Source organism: Natrix helvetica (assembly GCF_964273705.1).
Source record: "Natrix helvetica genome assembly, chromosome: 1".
NCBI classification, from domain to species: domain Eukaryota; kingdom Metazoa; phylum Chordata; class Lepidosauria; order Squamata; family Natricidae; genus Natrix; species Natrix helvetica.
Genome location: NC_138548.1, coordinates 80492934 through 80514387, shown reverse-complemented (window position 1 = coordinate 80514387; position 21454 = coordinate 80492934). Strand labels below are relative to the sequence as shown.

Here is a 21454-nt window from a genome sequence, read left to right as displayed (position 1 = left end):
TGGGCTTCCATCCAGCCATACTGTTTTTTGCTGCCTTCTTTTTATTTTAATATAGGAATATCAGGACTGTATCTGAAGGCAGTGAGGAAAGCTGTATCTAAAAGATGCACAACCAGAAGTCAGAAGAGAATTGTTGCCTTTGACAGGAAACTGATTCTCAGGAATAGCAATAGCACTTAGACATATATACCACTTCACAGTGCTTTAAGTCCTCTCTAAGTGGTTTTCAGAGTCAGCATGTTGCCCCCAAGAATCTGGGTCCTCATTTTACCCACCTTGGATGGATGGAAGGCTGAGTATTTATGATATTTCAGCCAGACATTTGAGATACACACCGCTCCCTCTCTCTCTCTCCCTCTCCCTCCCCCCCTCTCCCTCCCTCCATCTCTCTCTCTCTCTCTCTCCTTCCCCCCCTCTGTGTGTGTGTTGTGAGGGTGCAATGATGAGAACATGTGGTGGAAATATGTTAGGAGGCCTCTTTCAATCTTGCATCCATCCCTGAAGGAAAACGGGTGCCACGGCCAATGGCTTGGCAGTCTGTCATGCTCGCTCCAAGAATGAGATGGCTTAAGCAGGAGCAGATTTTCCTAGGGAGTTTAAAGGTATTTTAGGCTTAGACAAGATGGTTCCCACCCATTTTATCAAGGGATACACCTCATATCTCCCAGTGCATGGGAGACAGCTGATTGGAAGGAGCAATCTGAAACATTGACTTGGAAAAGGGACAATCCATAGTCCCACAATGGGGCTGGTGAACTTTGGCTGTCCCCACCACGACTCCTCCTCAGTAATGCTGCTTTAGGAACACATATGGGCTTTTCTTGGCTGTGAAGGAGGAGTGAAAAAGAGATTGAGAAAGATTAACAAAACACTGGTGAAAGTGAGGAGATACAGAAGATGTGGAATCTATGTTTCTAATTTTCCCACCCATCCTTTAAAATCAGCAGCCCTCTCCACAAATAGAGGGTGATCGGTTCGCAACATATACTGTATTAACTGGTGGTAATTGATACTTTACCAGCTGGTAAAGCCCCAGAAAAGTTCTTGCTCTATGAAGCCTGCAGCAAAAGATCTTTTTACTTGGGACAATTCACATGTTTATGCTAACTCAGCCAGTTTCCCAGTGTGAACTGGAATATGCTTGTGTGCTGAAATTCTCTTTAAAAAGTTCTGGATAGTTTGCCTCTTCCCAAAATGCATATAAAATGAAGGCATGAAGTAAAAGCATGCATGAAAAGCATCATATTGGAAGAATTGCTGGCAAAAAGTGTGCATCTAAAGAAAAATAATAATAGTAGCCCCTACACATTAGGAGAAACTAGCACAAAATGCATATGGATTCAAACATTTAAAAAAAACCCAAATGTTATCAATTGAAACAAAAATGTGATGAAACACATTTAAATGGTGAATACTGAGGGATGCTGGAAGTTGTAGCTTGGCCACATCTGAGGCCAGAATGTGCAATTCCTGGTTTAAATTTAGGAAATTTGCCTAAGCAGTAATGAAGCAGAACTACTAGATACCACTTTTATACAGTAAATTAGCATAATGTCTTTGCATAAAATGCATTTTCAAACTATAGAGAAGATCCTGCATAGTATCCTCTTTCCAAAAGCTTTTAGGCTGCCAGCTCAATAAACATATTTTCTTTTCCAGTAGATCATCCTTTTCCAAACTGAGTCCTTGCAAAAGTTTGGGCTGCAACTCCTCTCCCCTCCCATCTTACTATCCTTGGAAGTTGGAAAAATATAGGTTGCAATCTGATATATTTGGAAAATGATATAAGGAATAATAAAGAGGGGAATGCTATTGAAGCTACTAAATTCCAGACTGCTTTAGATTCACACTCTTGCTGATTATTTTGGGCCACTGACAGGTCATAATGGTTTTGTATGGAAATATGAACACCACCCATTGGAGATAACAGGCTTGAAAAAAGGTGAACTGGGGACCTTTGATCTCATTAAGGGGTGCCCCTAATAGATTTTAACTCTTTTCAACCTTGATTCACCCACTCCATGTATAAACTGTGATTCACCCCTGCATCTGATGCCTTGTCTGAAATTAAATGGAATGTGCAAGTTTGAAGTGTGCAAGGAGTGGTTTTTTTTTCCCTTCAAGAGTTTCTACTCCTTATACCATCTTCAGCAATTACCATAATTATGCCTTATCTCAGAGCATAAACTGCAATAAGTGAGCAAACTACTTGTTGGAGTGGGACCCAGGAAGAAACTATTTCAATATGTGGTTTTAGTACTAATCTGGTAAATGAGGAGTTGGTCACAGATAAAAGGAAAAGGCATAGTTGAGGAAGGTGACACATCATGAGACATAACAACATAGACTCTTTGAATCTTGGATAGTCGCAAGCTTTAGCATTTTTTTCATGCAGGAAATCTAAAGGAAGAATATTCCAATATATAGTTGTCCACCCTACATTATTTCTTCTTCTTCTTCTTCTTCTTCTTCTTCTTCTTCTTCTTCTTCTTCTTCTTCTTCTTCTTCTTCTTCTTCTTCTTATTATTATTATTATTATTATTATTATTATTATTATTCAACAAGTACAAGAAAACAAGTATCATCATAGACATAGACATGGACACATGAAAAAATGGCACAAATAAATGGATATAAATAAGCAAAACATAGCCATAAACACATAAAATGAGTACATATAAATGGGGACAGTAGGCACGCTGGTGCACTTATGCATGCCCCCTTAGGAATCTCTTAAGAAACACGTAAGGTCCACAGTAGACAGTTTAAGGTAAAAGGTACGGGAGTTAGAGGAACTAATAACAGGATCAGGTAGAGTGTTCCACACATTTACTATTCTATTGCTGAAATCGTTTTTCCTGTAATCAAGATTAGAGCGGATTACATTTAGTATGTATCTATTGATAACCCTTGTGTTATTGTGGTTGAAGTAAATGTAGTTGTTACGGTGAAAGACCGAAATCTGGTGAATGTCGACATTCACCGGTGAATGTCGACATTCACCAGATACGCTTGGTGAATGTCTGAAAATACCCTTATCCTCTCGACACCCTTACCCTAATCCCCTTACCCTAATACCTCGGCAGATATGCTTCCTTTTAAGCGTCTTCTATTCGCGGAGTTTTTTTTTTTTTATGTCGATCGCAGGTTTAAAAAAAAAAAACTCCGCGAATAGAAGACCTTTAAAAGGAAGCGAGGAGCCGAGGTATTAGGGTAAGGGGATTAGGGTAAGGGTGTCGAGAGGATAAGGGTATTTTCGGACATACACCCTTACCCTAATCCCCTTACCCTAATACCTCGGCTCCTCGCTTCCTTTTAAGCGTCTTCTATTCGCGGAGTTTTTTTTTTTTATGTCGATCGCAGGATCGCAGGTTTTAAGAAAAAAAAACTCCGCGAATAGAAGGGTGTCGAGAGGATAAGGGTATTTTCAGACATTCGCCAAGCGTATCTGGTGAATGTCGACATTCACCAATTTCGGTCTTTCACCGTAACATAGTCATTAACAGGTAGGACATTATGGCAGATAATCTTGTGTACTAAGCTTAGGTCAGAACGTAGACGGCGTAGTTCAAGGTTATCCAGGCCTATAATTTCAAGCCTGGTGGTACATTCTCAAGACCTCTCCTGAGGGCGTTTCATATCTATTAGGTTCTTGGTTTCACTTTGCTCCCTGTCAAGGATTTCTCCTTAATATTCAGTTAAATTTATTCTTCTATAACTTAAGCCTGGTTCTGTCAGTTAAGACAAGAGATAACAAATTTTGTCTTCTTCTATGAAGCACTCATTCAAGATGTTACGGATTTAATGTTATTACCTTCCAGCATCAATTAATGTATCATCACTAGTGCCCATATTTGTCTTATGTATATACCGTAGGTTTGTCCTGCCATGAAAAAGCAGTTTCAGGAGGGATCATATTATTTATTTATGGAAATTAATTTTGAATGGCTCAGCAAGTGTTAGTCCTAGCAACAAATTGGTGATAGCTGGGAAGTATTTAGGCTGTACTTCAATAAGCCATTAATTTGGGGCCAATATTGTTTTGGCTTAAAGACAAAAGGTGTGGATTTTACTATATAGCATTCCTTCATAGAATATAGTACCATTCACATAAAATAGTGAATATGCCAGTGTAGGAACTTTTCCCCACTGAAATACTAGAAAGAGGAATAGTGTATATGAAAAATTGGGATCTGGCATCTGAATCTTGTATATGGAATACTGCATAACCCCAGACAAAGGGTTACCTCGTTGCTGTTAGTCGCAAAGTCGTGTCCAAACGAGCTCCTGATCCAGCTAAATAGAAAGAAGATGCTGAAATGTAAATAAAATATTTTAAAGAATGTTAGTAAATCCAGATGCTCTCATTTTTGTTTTCTTTTTAGATTTTCATTTGATCTCTTCTCCAACTTTCATGATACCACGTTTAGTAAACCAGTGATTAACTATAGAGATTAATTTTTACAAAATGCCCAGCTTCAATCCATTGCCTTGAATCAGATGTATAACCTCTAAAACACAGATAAAAATGTGAGCAACTGTGTTAGTAGAATGATGGGTTTATCTTACAAATTCGGGCATTTGATGTTCAGAAGCACTAATTGATCATGACTGAACATTGATATTAAATGTTGCCTTCTTTGTAAGCATCCTAGAAATAATTTCTTTGAGCAATCTAAAGGTTCTATATAGTTTCATTTGAGTTTTATAGCTATTCAGTCTGTTTTAATAATTGTGTGTATATCTCTCGTGTGCATTTTGAAAGATTTCACAATGCCGACATCTGAGATGCAGTTGAAAGCACCAATAATTCCATGTTGAGGTTTCTGCCATTGACTGAGTATATATTACATTAGAGCCTTCTTTTAACTGAACTCCCTTTATCCTTTTAAGAACAAAGCTTGGGACTGACGTCTGGTAAATGGCCTTGATACCGGTCCCATTCACCTGTACTACTGCATCCTTATTGCCTGGCATTTATTTACACAGTGATATTGTCTTTGAATAAAACAAACAGATCTTTGTGTTGGAACAGGAACTTACGCTTGGCTGTATCCGGGGTGTTCAGGTCATCTCCTCCCTCTGTCTTTTTCTTGGCAAGACTGAGAAGGGATTTTGGCACCCTGGAATAAAGCAAAGAACCAGTGTTGCTGAAGGAAAGTAAGATCAGAGCAGCAGAAGGATACTACTACAATTTTTTTTCTTGTTGGCATTTTATATAAACCACCACTTTAAATATTTATTCATACCCATATTTTCCTTGAAGATGCTACCTTTAAAAAGGCAGGCAATATCATTGTAATACAGGAAACATTTTTTTAAACAACCACATTAGGTTTGAGTAGAATTTAGGCGTAATATTATTTAATCTTATTAGCATTCCTGCTTCTGAGCCAGTAACTGGCTGTTAGTTGCAATGGATTTTGTTTTGGTTTTAGCTTAATTCAGCCATTGGGTTTCCAAGACACATTCTATCCTCTAGTACAGAGGTCATCTTTTGATAAAATTTGTTGATAAAAATAGGATTGCTAACATGATCGCCAATGTCTGATGACGGATATGGCACAAGAGGAAGAAGAAGAAGTACAGGGGTTTCAAACTCGTGTCGTCACGGTGTATCGTGACTTTTTGCCTCCTTCGCTAAAGTGGGTGTGGGCGTGGCCAGTGCATGACGCATCCAGCCCAAAGGCCACAAATTTGACAGCCCTGCTCTAGTATAATGCGCGTATCCAGCTATTATAACTCATTGAGGAAATCTTAACTTCAGACAATATGTGAATCTAACTATGTATATACTGTTCTTATGTAAATATTTAGTAAATTAATCAGATTTACATCCTGCCTTTTCTCCAGGATCTCAAGGCACTGTACACAGCACTCCTTTCTCCACTCCTTCTAAAAATAGCCTTGTGGGACAGATTGGGTTGAGAGAGGATGGCTGGCTTGAAGTCAGCTAGTCAACCAGCTGCCAAAACTCAAGAATGAATAAATTAAAACAATTAGGCTTAATCTCAGAAGGGTTGAAGCTGACGTTTCTGACTTCTTACATTTTGCACAGAAAAGCTTTCTTGTAAACTCTCAGGAATTTGGAAAAAAACAGTATTGTTTTTTTTAAGTTTTATATACATTATAGCCCAGTGTTACTTGTTTTTTATGGCCATGGATTTTAAAAAAATCAGCTTAATAAAAAGATCGAATACTGTATTGCAGCATGAAGATTGGTTAGCCTTCCTGTACCTTCCATCTGTCATTTATGACCATTTTATATCATCATCTAAAGCATTTCCTTTTCTAACACCAACTTTCCCTTTCTAAATACCAAATCAAAATAATTATATATTTTTTGCACAGTAAATCTGAAATAAATATGCAGTTGTTGAATGACATCAGAGAAACGGTTCTCAACCTGTGGGTCGCAACTCCTTTGGGGGTCGAACGACCCTTTCACAGGGGTCGCCTAAGACCTCTAGAGCCTAGAGTCAATAATCGGAGAGGGGAATTAATTCACTTGATGTTAGCCAACAGGAGCATTCGCCAACCTCGGTGTGGAAAGGGAGGCGTTTTGCAGTGACAGCCTTCGCACCTTAAACAGCTGGTTTCCGGTGCTTTCTGGAAAGTGTGGTCTTAAGGCGCTCCTTTCACCTGCCAAGATGCCGCTGGCTCTAAGATTAGTCGGTCACGTGTCACCTGCCCGGCTCTGCAGCGGCGGCCCTCGGGTGTAGTAGACATATGGGGGGGGGGGCAAAGAAGCAGATCTGCTTTGCCTGGTTGGAAGAAGAGGTGGGAGCATGAGAAGAAGCAGGAGCTGTCGAGGACACCACTGGGGAGGATGCAGCTACTGGAGAGTCACCACCTGGAAGCTCGGCGCCGCTCACCCTTCAGCCGGTCATATAGGTGACCGATGGCTGCAGGCGAAGAAGTCGGGCAGGTGGCGGCCTTGGCACGGGAAAGCTGGCAGTGGCGGCTTCCCGGCAGCCACTGAATTGGTGTATTTCGGCTGCTCTTTGCGCTGCTTTCCTGGGCCTGGTAAGGAGGTGGGAAAGCCAGGAGGGCGAACGAGCCAAGCAGCGCATTGAGTGACAGCCGGCTTCGCTCTCCCCCGACCCTGTGGGCGCCTTGCCCTTATGACCCAGCCCGCAGCTTCCTGGGAGCAGCGAAGGAAGTCTGGGGTTGGCGCTGCCCTCTAGTGCCCTTGAAAGAGTGACAGTCGGCAGACCCAATTGAACTGCTTTGCTGGTGAGAGATCCGGTGGGGATCTGTCTGCCTTCCTTAAGAAGCAAACATTGCCCTGCTGGAATAGGGACAAATGGAGACCCTTCACCTCTTGGCCTGTTTTTGTTCAAGCCTAACATACAGGTAGCCCTCGACTTACCAGTCCACATTTGAGCCCAACATTTATGTTGCTAAGTGAGAAGTTTGTTGTGGGTTTTGCCCCGTTTTACCATTTTTCTTGCCACATCTGTCAAGTGAATCACTGCAAGTTAAGTTAGTAGCACTGTTGTTAAGTGATCCAGGTTTAACAATGGTGGGATTCAAATTTTTTTACTACAGGTTCTGTGGGCACGGCTTGGTGGGCATGGCAGGGGAAGGATACTGTAAAATCTCAATTCCCTCCCCTCTCCAGGGAAAGGTTACTGCAAAATCCCCATTTCCTCCCGATCAGCTGGGACTCGGGAGGCAGAGAATAGATGGGGGCGGGGCCAGTCAGAGGTGGTATTTACTGGTTCTTCAAACTACTCAAAATTTCCACTACTGGTTCTCCAGAACTGGTCAGAAACTGCTGAATACCACCTCTGATCCAGTCCTCCAAGGTCCCTTCCAACTCTGCTATTGTATTGTATTGTATTGTATTGTATTGTGGCTTCTTGTTATTTCTGTGACCCTATTTGTAACATATAGTATTTGTTTTTAAGTTCCTCAAGTTTTGCATTATTTAAAGTTTAATGGATGGATGGACTTTGGATATTGTATTTGGATATAGTGTTGCTGTTCTTTACATGAAAGCTGAGCAAAATAGGAAGGGGTACAATTTTCAACAGAATGTGAGGAAGAACTTACTGTAGTCACTGTGTGAAGAGATAACGGAAAAATATTTTAAATAGCAAAATATTAAGAAATATATTCTGGTGAGTTATTTGGGTGGGGGGGAACTAAGGAAGATGACAAAACAACTTTTGAACGATCAGCTCCATAACTGCTAAGTGCTGAAAGAAATGTTTATAGTATGTTTCCTGCAATAAACATCATTCACACAGAATGGTCTGGAATACCATTTTCAGATACAAGGAACATGATACAGAAAAATGTGTTTAGACAGCAGATTATTCCTCCCTACAAGGAAGATGGTGGGGAGGGGCTTAATTTACACTAGTAGTTTTCTTTCCTTGTAATTTGGTCCTCTCAATATAGTCACCTTCCCATTCAGCTGGTAATATTTATTTCTTTTCCTGTTTTCTCTTTTAAACTGAAGAAGCTTCTTGGATGAGGAGCAAAATGTTTTCAAGGAAAAAACCAATGCAGTTTGGTTAGCTTTTGGAAAAGCACCTTTGGGATAACCATGACCTGGATGATTGAGATGTCAGACCTGGAAGCCATCTTTTACTTTTTGGACTTCCGGCCTGCCACATTTTCTACTGTGGGAAAATGAGAGGAGGAATTTTACAGAGTGTGGGTGATATGTAGCCATAATGACATTCTTTCTCAGAAATTCAAGGTTAACTGGCCCTGCAGCTGCGATGAGGTGACTGGGAGGCATCTCCTGGTTAGGATGGTACCTGATTGAATCATGTGATGGACATGTGGATTCTGGGCTGGGGCTTGAACTTTCTTTTGGGTGGGGAAAACCTGGAAGCTTTCAGATTTGGGTTTTCCCAGATATGCCAATATGACATCTCTAATAAAATGGAACTTTGAGGAAACTCAGGCCTCAGAGTCTTCTTTCGTTAGGGTGTTACTTGGAACCCTGACATGAGAATCTCCATAGACATTCTCTGTTAAACCTCTATGTCAACTTCTTCAAAGACTCTTGTGGTGCAGATGAATGTGTATTTCATCCAAGCAGCAATGTAACTTTTAGTAGTGGGTGTGACTGATTTTTAAAGTATTTTCATATTACAGAATTTATAATTAAATTTGATTCTTTCTTACCTGTAAAAATAAGCATGCAATAGATTTGTGTGTGTGTGTAAAAAGCAAACAGTATAAAATGAAAGGAAAATAAATATGGACTCCCTGAGTTTAAATGGAATTGTACTGCTCACACAACAGTTGCAGTCCTACATAGCTATAGCGATGTGCATGAAATGGATGCACTTTTTTTGTAAAGTATGATTTGAAGCAGAGGTATGACTTCTTATGTCTTCTACAAGTATCACTACTTTACTGTGACTTGTGGCATGTGCTTTCGTTGTAAACATATATGATAAGATGCTCATGACTCTTTACCGGTCAGTCTGCTTCTAAAGTTACAATGCTCTGCACAGAGGATACATAGAATTGGATTACATTATGAAATAAACCTTTGTAGTGTATTAATACTGAACGGTATTTTGAATAAATATCAGTACCATGACACATGAGTTTTTGCCAAGGTTTCTCCAAAGTATTATATGGCAAAACTTTCCACAAATGGATATGCTGAATAGAAGAAAAGCCAGTGGAAGGATATGTTTTATAGTAATCCGTAACATCTCTTTTCATGATAAATAATGTTCCATCCTCAAACTAGGAGAAGGTTTATATAACAATTTAATTTCACAGTTATTTATGAGAACATCACAATACCTCAGCTGCATTTTATTAAAACATAATTTAGGCTATGTATGCCTTTGATCATCGTCACTGCACAGAAACCTGATAAAGATGCTTTGATAGTTTGAAAAATGAACACCAACAGTGTACACACTAGTGGAGATGATGAGAGAATCATAAAGAAATATGTTTAGAAGGCTTCAAAGTAAGAAGAAAGTAATATACTTCAAACCTGTAATTCTGATGTTCCAATCAATGCATTTCAATAGCTTCTTGTAGGAAAAGACAGAATACAGAGAGAATAAAATGTATTAAATTAAGGTGAAGAAAATGGGCAGGCATGTACTTCATTGTGGATTTTGGCTGGTTAGCGTCTTCTGAAGCTGTGAAAACAGAAACAATAAAAGATGGATATAGTTCTTTCTGATCCAAATGATTTGGCTTCCAGTGTATCTGGCTTGGGATGCATTTCAGTAGAAGGCCCTCTAGTCTCTCATGGAGATGATGCAGTTCACACTTTTCTTTCCTTTCTCAGCATTTCTCCGAGAGCTTTGACCACTTCTCTGAGAACATGGAGGACTTTTCCAATGAACTGTTCAACAGCTTCTTTGATGACCCCATGCTGGTGGAAAAAAACCCTTTGCTGGACATGGATCTGGATCCTCCCACTCCTGGCATCCAGGCAGAACACAGCTACTCCCTGAGTGGAGACTCTGCTCCACAGAGCCCTCTTATGCCCGTCAAGACAGAGGACAGTGCCAGTGGTGAGTAGAAAGCTGGATCCAGAAGCATATGCCTAAACTGCACCGTATCCTCTGCTGATGTGATAGATACTGTCACAAGCAGGTCCAATCTGTGTCTCTTCCAAAGAGCTGTTTCTCTTGAAAGCAGGCAATCTGCTGCTAGCAAACTGTCCCTGTTTCCTGTGTCATTAAAAGGGGCCCAGAGTTAAAGTTGGTTCCAGCCAATTAATCTAACCCATTTTTAACTGATTTGAATCATCTAATGATAAGACAGCTGACATTATTCAGTTAGCTATTGGAAATAGAAAAAAGAGTCAAGCCAAACCGGAAACATATATAGATTTTATCTGCCTGCCACATTCTCTCTCTTTGGAATGTATAATCAGGAAGCCCCATAAGCTTATCTGGGGAAGACGAGTGATTGTGCTTAAACCAAATAAGGGAACATGTGGGGAGGGGGGGAGGGAATAATGGAATAAAACTACACTGTTTAAACATGCTTCTTAGGAAGTGAGTCTAACTGAATACGGTAAAACCTACCCTTGAAGAAACATTCACAGGACTGTGATACACATGTGAACAAGCTGAAATTAGAATCTAAACTTCACTTTTTTCAAGTCTCCTTTGTTGAAAGCAGCAATAATGGAGGAAATTGAAATAAAGGGTTCTTCAAAATAAAGCAAAGCTGTGATATAAAAAAAATAGACTTGACCTTTAATTTCTCCTCAGGATCTTCTAAAACAGACAAAACATGGAGTTTGGCCTCATGAGTCACAGCAAAAAGCCAATAACCCACTGTTTTAAGAGAGGAGAATGCTTACTGTCTTACAGTCGTTTAATATAACTGATTATTTGAGTCCTGGATATTGTCCAGGAAACTGTCCTCTCACTATTTCTCATTATTCACACAACATTACTGTACATATTTTTAAAGCAGTGTTCTTTGCCAAAGAGTTTTTTTTTACTGAACAATGCTAAATAAATTAGTTCCCTTAGGGGGACTAATTTCGATTTGTTTCTGGTTCCCTCTATCCACTGTTTCCATTCCTCCATCTCTGAAGAGCTTGAAACTGACGTACGATTGTCCCCACACAAAACCATGAGCCAGGTGAGCGATCACAAGTCCTAGAGCAACAAAAATCTACTTAGCCTCAGCCTCTAGTAAAGAGAAATTGCTAGTATTCTCTTCATGCATTCACATTCTCAATATATGTTGCTGTGTAGATTCATTTGGTCTTTTGCTAAATGAATATATAAGTTGCAGCATTTGCCATGACAGGAAAAAATCCTGCAACAAAGCCACCATTCCTTCAGCATTTAAAAGCTCTGGTGGTAAAATTACAGCAAAGGTGCAATCAGGCATTTTTATCGATAGTCGTAATCATAGCTGCAAGTTCCTGCGGTGGCAGAAATGCTCCATATTAATAAAAGGGTGACATAGTTAGGAGTTCTTCATTGTAGACAGAAACTAGGAACAAAAATAATAGATATCATTCGCAGCTACCTCAATTTTGTTTAAATGCAAGAAATAATTTTTATGATAGTAACATTTATATATGAATGGAGCAATTTACTTATGGAGGTTATTGTTATGGTTCAATGCACATTCAAGCAGATGTTTAGACTGGAATTGGCATTTTTACCCACCTAGGGAGTTCTTCCCAAGGACCTGGGATAGCAGATGTGGTTTGATGGTGTTAAAGGTATCATTGTGGAATGTAAGCTTTTGCAACTAAATTGCCTTTTGCAATTGGTAGTGGTGATTTTGAATGCCAGTGATGTTCAAGTGGTGAGCCAGATGTTTTGGGATTGTACCCAAGGAGCCTATTATTATTGTTACTAACTTTGCTTTCTTTAATGCAATCATTCTACTTCTGTTTGCAGGTCTTTGTATTTCTGATTTTCTTCAGTTCTTTCTCTTCTCTTCTATTGTTATTATTATTTCAACTGCTTATGAATCTAATAATTTATCATTCCTGCTAGCAAAAAAACTATTATTTTTTCTTCTCTTCCCTTTAAACCAGGGATGGAAAACTTCTAATCTGAATATATTCTGGAGGAGTCTCCTGGTCTTGTAATTTCTTTCCCCAGTTCTGTCCTCTGTTTCCTCTTCCATGTATCTCTTCTAATTTGTGAACAGAAGAAATTTGGACCATAGTCATATCCATGCAGGTTCAGGCTTAAGGGTTGCTGGCTTGGAATGCATTGACCCTGTCCACTTGGCCTATAGCTATATTCTGATGTGTTTGTCTACAATCAATCTTGCTCTTATGCCGAAAATTGGATGGCCAGTGTAATTCAATTTACTAGCACACAAGCACTGAAAACAATTTCATGTGTGAAAAAAAGGGAGATATTTTATTTCCTTCCCTTTTCTCCTCAGTTCACAAGAAGAACCTATATGCTTTCCAAGTAGTGCTAAAGCTAACATACTCATTTCTTAAAATGGATTGGCCTTAGGGGGCGGGAGTCATTTTTCTGTCTGAAAAATTTTGTGTCACCTTGTGACACAGGGGAGTGGGTAAGTTGGTGGAACTTATTTGACTCCTGAGCTGTGTCCTTCAGGCCAACCTATCTCCTTGAATTTGGAGTACTTCCCAACCCAGTGGTCTAAGCCTCAACATCAGACCTGCTCCATTAGATAAAACTGAGCTCCATGTAAAAGTAAAGGTTCCCCCCCACATACATGCTAGTTTTTTCCAGCCCTAAGTGTGGTGCTCATCTCTGTTTCTAAGCCAAAGAGCCAGCACTGTCTGAAGATGTCTCCATGTGGCTGGCCTGACTAAATGCCAAAGATGCACGGAGCACTGTTACCTTCCCACCAAAGTGATCCCTATTTTTTTAATTGCATTTTTTACATGCTTTCGAACTGCTAGGTTGGCAGAAGCTGGGACAAGTAACCAGAGCTCACCCCGTTATGCGGAGCTAGAGATTCAAACCGCTGAACTGCCGACCTTCTGATGTACAAGCTCACTGTCTTAGCCACTGAGCCATCGCATCCCCTAAGCTCCATGTACTAAGGCTTAAATGACTGGTTTTTGCCCTGAAAAGCTCTGTAATACTCACATTGAAAAAGGAAGTTAAATAAAATATGTCAACTTTTACTCTTTTCTCCCCACTGCCAAGCTCTGGGCAGCCTCTGAGAGGGACCCTGAGATTGTTGGGTGCGGATGCAAAGAATAAGCACCTTCCCTGATACTTCTGCTTTGGGTGTAGACCGAATGAAAGCTACTGCTTACAGTTAATGCTTATTGGCACATGTAGAGGCCTAAGTGGGCTTCTTTTCTACCAACAGATTTCTCTGCAGGAGATGGAGCAGCACAGTCACAACCTATTTTTAAAACAATTCATTTTGGGATGATTCATGATGACGGGATATTTTTAGAGCAATCCTAGCAGAGGATCCTGTTATTTGTGGGACCCTGTGGGTGTCCGAGTGGTTGAAGGACAACCGTCAGCCCGAAAAGGAAATGGCACAGATTCAGTATATACAAGAGAAGAAAGGCCTTTCTTTTTTTAAAAAAAAAAAAAGCTAGAAAACCATAAAAGCAGGGAATAAGTTTCCCCACAGTGGTCAGGGATTATCCTGGCTGAGTGCTGCCAGACATCAAGAAGACAAGCACTACAATTTTTTCATAGGTCATTCTGGTTTGGTCCTGCTCCAGAGAAATATCCTTCCTCCTTGTAGAGCTGTTACTGAACTATCTCACCTCAGATGAGAGAGGATAGTTACTCTCCAAACCCCCTCAATATCTAGAAGAGATATATTTTAGTAAGGCAACTGGAAAAGGAGCATTTGGGCACTAGTGTTCATAAAAAGTTACAAGTTCTATGAATAGATATTCCATTCCATTCTATTCCTCCTCCTCCTCTTCATCTTCCTCCTGTTCCTGCTCTAGGTTTTCCTTCACATCTAACCTTCTGTAAATATGGCTTTTTGCAATGAAAATGATGCAGTGTGCTGTTTATATAGCCAGGTGCTAATTATGAGTATTTCTTCATTCTATTATAAAGTTTTCTAGATCTTAATATAAATGCTTCTTACTCATTTTTCTCCATGCTCCTGTGCTTAGTACAAAATCTTCCCAAATCCTTTCCTTTCTAAGCCAAAGAGTTGACCAGGGAGGTAGAAGCTACCAGTAAAGCTAGAGACAGGAAGTGCCTTGCATCTTTTAGAAGCATCATGCCAGCTGCTTCATAGTGGAATGCAATTTTTAAGAACATGACAAGAACATCATGGCTGTGAGATACAGCACAGAAGAATGGAGACTGAGAAATCTGGGAAAGGGCAGAATGAAGGAGAGATAATAAAAGACAGCTTTCTCTAACAGCGTAAGAGTTGTTGTATGGATTTCTACTCTTTTGAGGAAAGTATTTCCAGGTTGATAGCAACATTAGACTTTTTCTCGCTTAATGCAGCGGTAAAACACCTCAAACCTACAGGAACTTGTTCACATATTCCTTTTGTAGCATGAGACCATGCGACCTAAGTTGATGGCAAAAATGACTGAATTGGAGCAGTGCACATTCAACTTAAAATAAGAATGAAAACAGGACCAGAAATCCTTGAAAGAATGAAATGTTCCCATTCCTACTCTTAAACTCCCAAAGTGCTAAAAACGGACTGAACTGTTACTGCTGAAGTTTGGAAGCAAAATGAACACATTTCTGTGGAACTGTTGGGGTTTAAAATAGGACAATAAGGATGTGTTGAGAGCAAAATGCTTCTCAAAAGTCAAGTGTTGTTATTTCCACCCTTAATACCTCACCCTGGCTTTCTAGAATCATGGGGGCGGGGGGGGGGTTAAAAAGTTAAACCTGCTGGATCTGAGCAAATATTGTCCATCCTTGTTTTAAAGAAAGTTCTTGTGTCAACCTACAAACATACTTGTTTCATAAGCCAATATAGAACAGACTACCCTGACAGAGCAGTTTCATATAGGAGAGATCAGCCATCTTGTGTGATATCAGCCTCTTTAAAAAGCTTCAAAAATTTTAGCAAGGGGTTCTCTGTTCAGTTGCTGAGGGTGCGTAGCCATGGTGGGCATGGCCTAGTTTGGCCTCCTGCACCATGACTGGGAGGTCCTTTTAGCCCTCCTCAGACTCCGGAGGCTTTCCTCAAGCCTCCAGTAGGCTGAAAACAGCCTCCCCAAGCTCCGCAGGCCCTCTGGAGGCCGGAAGCTAACCTGTTTCTGGCCTTCCCAAACTTCTGGTGGGACTGTTTCTCGCCCTCTGCATGCGCTTGTTTTTCGCCCTCCCTGAGGGCGCGCACGCCTGTACTTACCTGCATGTGTGTGGGGACTCCTGTGAGGGGAGGGGCAGGGTGGGCAGGGCCAGCCAGGAGTGGGATTTGGGGATTCTCCGAAATGCACAGAATCTTAGCTAGAGGTTCTCCCAAACCCTCTGCAAACCTCCAGAAGCCCAAGCCAGCTTCTTCCTTCAGGTTTACTTCTGTTGTGGAAGAGGATACACCTCATTATATGGTACAGTGGTTCTCATACGCAGCGCTAATATGACTTGACTGTGATGTGCTTCTTTTCTCAGAATTAGAAAACGGTATGTGGACACTCCAGCACAAGCTATGTTCCATCATGGTGAAGCAGGAGCAGAACATGGTGCCAGAAATACCTGAAACTCAGCTGCCAACTCATGCAGTTCCCATGATGAATCTTAACCCACTGCAAAGGTTGCCAGTCCCCAAAGAGGTGAGTTCATTGCACCAAGAATAGCTGGCATGATCTGAGCATCAGGACCTGAGAATGTGGCATTTTTTAAAAAAATGATTTCTTCATCTTTCATTTTAAATAGAATGGCTACTACAAGGTGGAAAACAAAAATAAGAAAAAAGTGCCTAATTATTCTTCGTTTTAATCACTGCTGATTTGAAATAACCACATTTTAAAAAGTGACATAGTAGAGAGAAAAGTGGGCAATTGAAGGATAATTGGATAGAGTGCTTTCGATCCTGATTCAGAAATGGCAGACTTTATTAGTGATGCTAGTCCAAAAGTGGACAGGATTATGAATGATCAGCATAAGTGGAAAAATACACTCAAAATAAAAACTGTAAAGTGACTCTCCTGCAGAAGCTCCTAGAGGTTAACAAGCCCATTTGTTTCTAGTTTAGAACTGTTTTATCTACAAATAATGCAACCCTCCTTGATGACGTCAACATCTGAGATACAATTCAAATTTTCTTTCTTCTAGAATAGACTAATTTTAATAATTATAAGGTGGCCAATTTCTCAGAAGAGGCACCTTCTAATGGTCTACCCCTTTCTCCCCAAAATAAGCCCTCCCTGAAAATATTGCAACACAGCAGCAGTCATGAGGTGACCATGCCCGTCACTTCCTGCACCTCAACAATAATAAGACTTCCCTGAAAATAAGGCTAAGTGCTTATTCCGGGGGTGAAAATAAAATAAAACCCTGCCTTATTTTGGGGGAAACACGGTAGTACAATCTGTTGCAATTATATGTTGGATCAACTCCCATTACCATCAGGCAGCATGGGAACATTAGGAGTTATTGTTCAGTACATGTGGATGACTGAACTAATTTTTTCAACCTTTGCTAGTGATTTTGCAAAAGAAGAGATATTTTTCTGTTGAATTACTCTTTATTTTTGTTACTTTGTAAAAATACAAATTTATTTATTTATTTATTTATTATTCGTATTTATAGACCGCCCCCTCTCCCGAAAGGTACTCGGGGCGGTGTACAGTCACTAAAATGCGTTATAAAATACATACATAAAACAGTTAAATAATTAAATACGTAGGTGGAGGAGGTTGCAAGACTGTATATAGAATAATAAATATAGTACATTAAAAACTCTAATAACCCAGGAGTTAAAATATTACCCAAAATTACCCATTAAAATATATCCACCGGGAGGTAAAAACTAAGAATGTGCCAGGCCAGCTAATCGAAACAGGTGAGTCTTTAATTTTTGACGGAAGGAACGGAAGTCAGTGGTAGTTCTAATGTCGGGGGGGAGGTCATTCCAGAGGGTTGGGCCCATCACAGAGAAGGTCCTACCCCTAGGCGTCGCCCGCTGGCACTGCCTAGTGGACGGCACCAGTAGTAGTCCCTCCCTGTGAGAGCGGATTGGTCGTAGGGATGTGTGCGGGAGGATACGATCCCGCAGGTAACTGGGTCCTGTGCCATGGAGCGCTTTAAAGATGGTAATCAATACCTTGAAACGCACCCGAAAAACCACAGGTAGCCAGTGCAGCTCGCGCAGGAGAGGTGTCACGTGGGAGTATCTTGAGCTCCCCATAATCACCCGCGCGGCTGCGTTCTGGACTAGCTGTAGTCTTCGGATGCATTCCAAGGGAAGCCCCATGTAGAGGGCATTGCAGTAGTCCAGGCGAGACGTCACCAGCGCATGAGTGACCGTGCGTAGGGCATCCCGGTCCAGTAGGGGGCACAATTGACGCACCAGGCGAACCTGGTGGAACGCCCCCCTTGCCACGGCTGCCACATGGTCATCCATAGACAGCCGGGCATCTAGGAGGACGCCCAAATTGCACGCCCGCTCCACAGGGGGGAGTTGTTCACCCCCTATGGCCAGCGATGGAGTTAGCTGGCTGAACCGGGATGCCGGTAGCCACAGCCACTCAGTCTTGGAGGGGTTGAGTTTGAGTCTGTTGTCCCCCATCCAGACCCCGACGGCTTCCAAACACCGGGACATCACTTCGACAGCCTCGTTGGGGTGGTTTGGGGTTGAGATGTACAGCTGCGTATCATCAGCGTACAGATGGTATTCAACCCCAAAACCACGGATGATCTCCCCCAGCGGCTTCACATATGCATTGAACAGGAGGGGCGAGAGGACCGACCCCTGCGGCACCCCACAAGAGAGTGGCCTCAGGGTCGACCTCTGCCCCCCTGTCAACACACATTGCGTCCAGTCAGAGAGGTAGGAGCCGAACCACCGTAGAATGGTGCCTCCGACTCCCATCCCCCCCAGCCGGCGCAATAGGATACCATGGTCGATGGTATCAAAATCCGCTGAGAGGTCTAATAGGACCAGGATAGAGGAACAACCTCTATCTCTGGCCCTCCAGAGATCATCAACCAACGCGACCAAGGCTGTCTCCGTGCTGTGCCCGGGTCGGAAACCGGACTGGCGTGAGTCTAGATATTCGGATTCGTCGAGGTGTCGCGGAAATTGCTGCGCCACCACATTCTCAACAACCTTCGCCAAAAAGGGAAGGTTGGAGACTGGACGGTAATTAGCTAGTTCCGTTGGGTCCAGTGAAGGCTTCTTGAGCAGGGGCCTCACCACCGCCTCTTTCAAGGCGGTTGGCAAGGATCCCTCACCCAACGAAGCGTTCACCAGGCCCAGAAGCCAGCCTCGTGTCGTCTCCCAGGATGCCAGTACCAGCCAGGAGGGACACGGGTCCATTGAACATGTGGTGGGTCGCAGCCGTCCACGTAACCTGTCCAAATCCTTGGGGGCAACAGAGTCAAACCCCTCCCAGAGTGGTCTCACAAGACTCGCTGTTGACGGCTCGTCCGGTCCACTGAAGGGGGCCCATCCGCTCCGGATCTGAGCGACTTTGTCCTGTAGATATTCCCCAAACTCCTCTGCTCTTCCCTGCAGGGGTGCCCCCCGCGTCCTCTGTGATAGGAGGGAGCGGGTCACCCGAAACAGGGCGGCAGGGCGGTTATCGGCGGATGCAATAAGGGCGGCACAATGTCTACGTTTGGCCGCCCTTAATGCCACATTTCTGCTGGTGACATTTCAAAGATGCTTTTCTTTTCTTATATTTCTTATTCAAGTTTTACAACACAAATAAAGAACAGAGGCAGTTAAAAGAAAGAAAAGAGAAAAGCAAAAATATGGAATGAACTGTAAAGAAAAAATAGGAAGAAAGTTCCCATTTCCTTTTCAACAACTATAAGTACAATTACAAAATTTTCTTTAATCAGTGATTACAAAAAAACCTGTTATTTTTTTCTATTATCCATTTTTTTCTAATCATCAAACCACAAATTGTAAGTGCATATTTCTATTTCATGCAAAAAGTCTACAAATCGTTGCTAGTTGAACATAAATGTCATTTTTTTCTCTGATCAAAGCCGTTAATTTAGCCATCTCTGCAAGTTTTATCATCTTCATCAACATTCCTCTGAGCTTTTCCACTTTTGAGCATATAATAATCTCGCTGCAGTTGTCATATATAAAAACAAAGCTTCATGACTTTTTAAATAGTTTCTTGTCTATTGATATCCAAGGAAAACATTTGGTTTCATTTGTGATTTAACTTTTAAAATCTTCTGAATTAATGTATATATTTGTATGCAAGATATTTAAGCTATTTTTAAATGTCCACCAGACACGATAAAATGTCCCTGTTCACATTTCCAGCAAAGATTCAAAATACATTTATACATTCTAGACAGTTTCCCTGGTGACAAATACCAATGATATGTCATTTTATAAAAATTCTCTTTAAGTCTAGAACATAATGTAAATTTCAATCCTTTCAACCATATTCTTTTTCATTGGTCCATTTGTAATCTATAGCAAAAAGTTTTCGCTCATTTTATCATTATACATTCTTTCACTTCTTCGTCTTCTGTGTCATAATGTATTTCAGCAACTGTTTATACTTTTTAACAATAACATGTTTATGTTTTTATCCACCATAAATCTTACCATCAATTGTACATAAGAAAACCATTGACAAGGTTATCCTTTTATTATTAGACCTTCTCTTGATTTCATTTCACATTCCTATTGGGGGAAAAATTAAGTACATCTCAGTAGACTAGCCATTTATGTTTGCTTATTATTTCTCATCTATAAAATATTTCTTGTGCTAAAAGTCGTAAAGATGTTTTCAGGTAAAACCACAGTTAAGTCCGTTCTCTCAGAATAGCCTGTGTTTAACATAACAATTTTTAGTCTATATTCACCTTAGTTTTATCACACCATAGATATCCATGCCACCCAAATCTGAAATCATGATCTTCTAAATTCAGTAATCTTTTATTTCTTAAGAAAACCCAACCTATCACCAAGCTCACATATTTTAGTTAAATCCCTGTTAATGATTTTTTGTGCTATCTATGAAGTATAAATCCATTTCAGCCATTTTATAAAATTCTCCCAAAATTCATATCTTTTAGAATCTTATCAAAAAATCTTTCAGCTGCAATCATTGTGAACAACTAATAACCATTATTCAATAATGATTCTGTAATTTCTTACTGACATCCAATTTTGCTCCTCTTTAAGTATTAATGGTATGTTGTCCTCTTTCCAAGTCTCTGGTATGCCTCCTCCATGTATAATATAATTCATTATACTTTGCAAAGGTTGTAAAAGTTAGTCCTCAAACCACTTACAATACAAACTCTATATTCATCTGGTTCAGGCATCTTTCCTGGCTTATTCTTTTTAATTGCTTCTGAGACTTTTGTTATCATTATAAATCCATTCATCAGTTGCATTGTTCATTTGTAATCCCTGGTAGATTTTGTTCTCTAAAATATTCATCTATTTTCTTCAAGACAATATCATGTCATTCATGCAGATTAAAATAAGATTGAAAATTTGTTTTTTTGTAAAAACATTGTCTATTAGTACAGTATATCGCACCTGTAATTTCATTACCATCACCATGTTTATAAGACACTCACCTCCCTAGTTTATTCGCAAATTCAAAATTTATTTGCTTTGCATCATTCAATTTTATTTCCATTTCTCTTATTGTTAATATAGATAACTGTTGCTATAAAATCATAATTTGTTGGGAGAGACTTGTATTCCCTGGAGAGTTTATTCTCCTTTTCTTTTTAGTTCAGCCCCAAATTTTTGTATTTTCTCTCTCTTTTAATTTCAAAATTTCTAATAAAGACTTTACTTGTATCCCAAACCATTCTCAAATTTATACCTTTATTTAAGTTATTTTCAAAAAAATATTTTAATTTCCTTCTACAATTTT

General features: G+C 40.5%; 1 protein-coding gene across 1 annotated transcript in view; it reads left to right on the top strand.

Moving 5' to 3' along the window:
* The window catches only part of CREB3L1 (cAMP responsive element binding protein 3 like 1), a 92272-nt gene that overhangs the window by 34377 nt on the left and 36441 nt on the right, over positions 1–21454 (top strand). Inside the window, exons 2-3 of the mRNA XM_081939237.1 lie at positions 10286–10514; positions 16038–16198. Coding sequence (XP_081795363.1) covers positions 10286–10514; positions 16038–16198 — 390 coding nt within the window. The remainder of the gene's footprint in view (positions 1–10285; positions 10515–16037; positions 16199–21454) is intronic.